Source organism: Salvelinus sp. IW2-2015, unplaced genomic scaffold (genome assembly GCF_002910315.2).
Source record: "Salvelinus sp. IW2-2015 unplaced genomic scaffold, ASM291031v2 Un_scaffold4685, whole genome shotgun sequence".
NCBI classification, from domain to species: Eukaryota; Metazoa; Chordata; class Actinopteri; order Salmoniformes; family Salmonidae; genus Salvelinus; species Salvelinus sp. IW2-2015.
Window position 1 is genome coordinate 30490 of NW_019945954.1, and position 5059 is coordinate 35548.

The 5059-nt window shown below is 44.0% G+C and overlaps 1 protein-coding gene across 1 annotated transcript in view; it reads right to left on the bottom strand.

Annotated features, from left to right (window-relative positions):
* The window catches only part of LOC112077555 (fibrillin-2-like), a 10250-nt gene extending 5685 nt beyond the window's left edge, over window positions 1–4565 (bottom strand). The window contains exons 1-2 of the mRNA XM_024144053.2: window positions 4420–4565; window positions 2563–2685 (exon numbers count right to left, since the gene is read on the bottom strand). Of these exons, the coding sequence (XP_023999821.2) occupies window positions 2563–2685; window positions 4420–4510 (214 nt within the window). The 5' untranslated portion in view covers window positions 4511–4565. The remainder of the gene's footprint in view (window positions 1–2562; window positions 2686–4419) is intronic.
* Between the last annotated feature and the right edge of the window lie 494 nt (window positions 4566–5059).

Sequence of the window (5059 nt, forward strand, 5' to 3'; positions counted from 1 at the left end):
AAACTCACCATTGGCTGACTGATTCCATAGCTGACTGCACCAACGGCTGACTGATCCATAGCTGACTGCACCATGGCTGGACTGATCCATAGCTGAACTGCCCACCACGGCTGAGCTGATCCATAGCTGACTGTAACCACGGCTGACTGATCCATAGCTGACTGATCCATAGCTCGACTGAATCCATAGCGCTGACAGTCATAGCTGACTGATCCATAGCTGACTGATTAGCTGACTGCACCTGGCTGACTGCACCACGGCGTGACTGATCCATAGCTGACAGATCCATAGCTGACAGATCCATAGCTGACTGCACCATGGCTGACCTTGCACCACGGCTGACTGACTCCATATGCTGACGCCCACGGCTCGATGATACATAGCTGACTGATCAATAGCTGAGCTGGATCCACTGAGCCTGCCTTGCCACCACGGCTGAGACTGTCCATAGTGACTGACCATCAGCTGACTGCACCATAGACCTGAAGCGCGAGTCTGAAAATTAGCATATTCTACTAACTTGAGTAATACTTCTGAACTTGCAACAGAGCTGATGCACCGATAGCTGACTGTCATCATAGCTGAACCCTGCACGTGAGCTGACACCCTGCCACCATAGCAAAAAACACTGACTGCAACATAAGAGTTATTTAATCCTCTGACTGTCATCATGTACAGGGCTCTGACTGCTCACCCTACTAGCTGTGATTCTTGCACCATAGCTCTGTGTCTAACAATATTCACACTCACTAACGAGTGTGTAATGTGTGAGTCGATACCCCTTTTAGGTTTGCTTTGTAGTCTAACGGTGGGTTAGGGCTGGAGTAGCGTAAACAAGGTAGCGGTGCATTTAGAATATAGTCAAAACAGAATATTCCCTATTTGCAAATGGAATGCTCGTATAGACTCAAGTAGGTTTTCTGATTTGGCTACACCTCTATGAATCACTCAGGGGATTTCTGAATAACCCCTTTGCAACTCAGTCAGCTATCGATTGATCTAGTTCGCGTCTTGATTGTTGTGTTACATACCTGATATCCTTTCCAATTGAGACATCTCGTAGTTTCCTTGTTGTAACAGCGTCTACAATCCTTTTCTACCCTGGAAGGTTCACCAGTTCAAAAGGATTGATGTCTTAGCTGTTTTATAGACACTAGGCAAGCTCCACTTGCTACACGCTCATTCTGATAGTTTGCCATGGACGATCCACTCCTAGCGAGCACGTCTCGTCCCTCTTCACGGATTTATATTTGTTATTTGCTAAATAGGACGATTCGGAATTGTGAGAAGACCCTGATCCTCGTAAAGATAAGTGCTAGATTATTGAGCCTCCTCTATTTACTACGACAACCAGACAGAAATGGAAACGCCTTAATACTTGATAGCATCCTCGTAATTCTTGAAAATCACTCCGCTATCTAATACTATGAGTTTGTACTTGAGTATGAGACAATGTGATTTTGCAGCACTGGTTGCTATGGCCAAAAAGCGACGCATCGCTAGAATTATAATTACACTCTGCCCAGGAGCCGAGAGGGTTTCAGCTGCACACACCTAGTCTACCAGCTCAGTCAGACTTAGAACCTAGGCGTAACCATCCGTGTAAGACATGTATCTGTAAAAGTAGATCTTCTAGGTATCTCAAGATAGCTAGTCTCTTAACAGAATAACCGTGCCATGTGGAGACATCTTACTGCCTAGGCCTAGATGCATGTGACGTGAGAGATCTGAACATACATTTGCGAACCATTTTGTCATGAAAAAACAATTTATCAATACATGCTCTCTTTTCATTGGTTTTGGTATTGGCTTGTTTTTGTGTATTTGCAGATATAGATCATGGTGTGTGTGTAACGGGGAGTGGGGTAAAAGCAAAAAGTAATTTTCCTGCAATGAATATGATCAAGTAGTCTTCTGCTTATGAAAGGGGATTGAATCCTTGCACTCAACATGATTGTTGTGTTGATTGTTGTGTTCATCTGACCTTTGAACCCTATTTGAACCTCTTTTCTACCTGGATTCACAGTTCAAAAGGAATGCTGACTGTATGAACTAGCCAATCATTGTCTCACGTCAGATGGCGTCACTCCTACGAGACGCTCGTCCCTCAACCGATATGTTTTATAGGACGTAGAACCGATCTCTAAAAGAAATCTAGATTTTGCCCATACGCCTAACATTAGCTCCTAATTCTGAAAATCACTCCGCTCTCGGTAGCTATGACGCACTGGTTGCTATGGCAAACCATGCTAGATCCGCTGAGCAAACCTGCTCCAGCTAGCAGCCTAGTGTAAGATGTTTGAAGGGCCATACAGTAGCTAGTTCTCCAGAAACCGACTGAATCCCTGGCAAGGCTCTGATGAAGATCTGAACATACATTTGCAACCATTTTGTGTTTTGTGTTTTGCAGAGAAGTGGATTGATTGATCATGATTTATTGTCCCCTAGATACAGTTCCTTTTCTGTCTAGTGTCTGAGCCAGTGGAAAGTCTATACATTGTGTGTGTATGGATTGAAGTGTATGGACTGAGCAGATGGAGGCTGGAGGCTGGGGGGGCCTACCTATACAGTTGATTCCGTCGCCCACCCAGCCGACACGGCAGGAACAGCGGAAGTCCCCGGGGGTGTTGACACAGTTGGCGTTGACGTCACAGTTGTGAGCCCCGATCTCACACTCATCCATGTCTACACAGAAGGAGTGACATTCAGTATTTCCAATCTCACAGAAGCCAGATATATTTACTTTCATGAATTTCAATAATTCTATTGTTAATGTTGATAATCAGTACCAGTCAAAAGTTTGGACTCACCTACTAATTCAAGGGTTTTTCTTTGTTTGTAATATTTTCTACATTGTAGAATAATAGTGAAGACATCAAAACTATGAAATAACACATATGGAATCATGTAGTAACCAAAAAAGTGTTAAACAAATCAAAATATATTCTATATTTTAGATTCTTCAATGTAGCCACCTTTTGCCTTGATGACAGCTTTGCACACTCTTGGCTTTCTCTCAACCAGTCTAATTTCCAAAAAGAACACCTGAACACCTGGCCCAAGCAATGTCTTAAAGTAATGATGGACTGTTGTTTCTCTTTGCTTATTTGAGCTGTTCTTGCCATAATATGGACTTGGTCTTTTACCAAATATGGCTATCTTCTGTATTCCACCCCTACCTTGTCACAACACAACTGATTGGCGCAAACGCAATAAGAAATTCCACAAATTAACTTGTAACAAGACACACCTGTTAATTGAAATGCATTCCAGGTGACTACCTCATGAAGCTGGTTGAGAGATGCCAAGAGTGGCTACTTTGAAGAAATACTTTTTTGGTTACTACATGATTCCCTATGTGTTATTTCATAGTTTTGATGTCTTCAACTATTATTCTACAACGTAGAAAATAATAAACATAAATAAAAACCCTTGAATGAGTAGGTGTGTCCAAACTTTTGACTGGTACTGTATATCTCACACTGCACATAGAAATACTGACTTTCATTAAAATACTTTACTGAATACAAGAATATTTACTTTCATGAGTTCCAACACTCTACATCTTCATTTTGGTAGTAATATGTACCAAATACCCTGAAGGTTGGGGTGGCAGATAGCCTAGTTGTTAGAGTGTTGGACTAGTAACCGGAAAGTTGCTTGATCAAATCCCCGAGCTGGTAAAAATCTGTTGTTCTGTCCCTGAACAAGGCAGCTAACCCACCGTTCCTAGGCCGTCATTGAAAATAAGAAATTGTTCTTAACTGACTTGCCTAGTTAAATAAAAAATAAAGATTATTCAACAAGCTATGGCTAAAGTTAATTGTGTAAAAACCTTCTATAAACAAACATAACTAGCTACCTTTCTTTGCCTGTTCGTTAACTACATACAGAGGCTAGCTGCTTGACGCTAGCTAACTAATCAAAATGTCTGTTTGCATTTATMGATTGGCCTCAGCTTGAATACCACCATATAGCTAGCTATCTGCATTAGCCTAGGTTTGTTCTCAGCCCCTTCTTCTGACTGTCAGCCTGTTGCAGGCAGCAGCAGTGTTGTCGCTGAGAAATCAAGGTGCTCGACCCGGTTAGATAGAACTCTGTGAGATTCGTCTGAAAAGATGTTAGCAAAAAGGTAGCACYTCGTTGGTTCTTAATAGACGGAGATGTGCACGCAAGGGCGATAAATTATACATTTAATAAAAACATTTTTTAAGTAGAATGGTCACTTAATGAACGCTGAAATCTCCAACGACCCTGTTAAAAATCCAGCATGTGGTTCTTGGTAACGGCCGGGACGGCTCATGACGAGAGGCGGGGAGTGTGTTGTGTACCTCCAATCAAGTTGATTTGCGAATGTTCATCAACAATGTTGCCCTATTGGCTTAGATATTGTGGCAGGGAGATTTTACTCTCTCTCACCTGTACATCCAGAAGTTCCCTTCTTGACTGAGTAGCCAGGCTGACAGTGGCAGATGAACGATCCCTTGGTGTTCTCGCACTCGCCGTGCATACAGATGTTGGAGTTCAGGTCACACTCATTCACATCTGGAGAGGGAGGAGAGGGGGAGGAAGAGGAAGAGGGAGGAGTAGGAGGGAGAGGAAGAGAGGGAGGAGAAGGAGGAAGAAAGGGAGGATGAGGAAGAGAGGGAAGAGAGGGAGGAGGAGGAGGAGGAAGAAAGGGAAAAGGAGGAAGGAGGAAGAAGAGAGGGAGGAGGAAGAGGAGGAGGAGCAGGTGAGGAGGAGCAGGAGGAGGAGGAGGACCCGGAGCGACTGGGATGCCCTCCCGCTCGCCGACGCCCGAGGACCCACGCCGAGCCAGAGGCCGGACCCTGACGGTGGCAAAAAAGAAAGAAAGAGAAGAAGGAGAAAGACGAGCACGACTCCCTCAGGATAGTAGATATGTGATCCTCTGACGGACGCAGGCCGATCACCTTGAGAACGAGACCGCCCATTAACGAGACCGAGCGGTGATTCGACATTGAAGACTGTCGAGAGCGCATAATTCTACGATAATTCTCTTACTCTCTCTCTCACGCCCAACTCACTCTACTTCTGCATT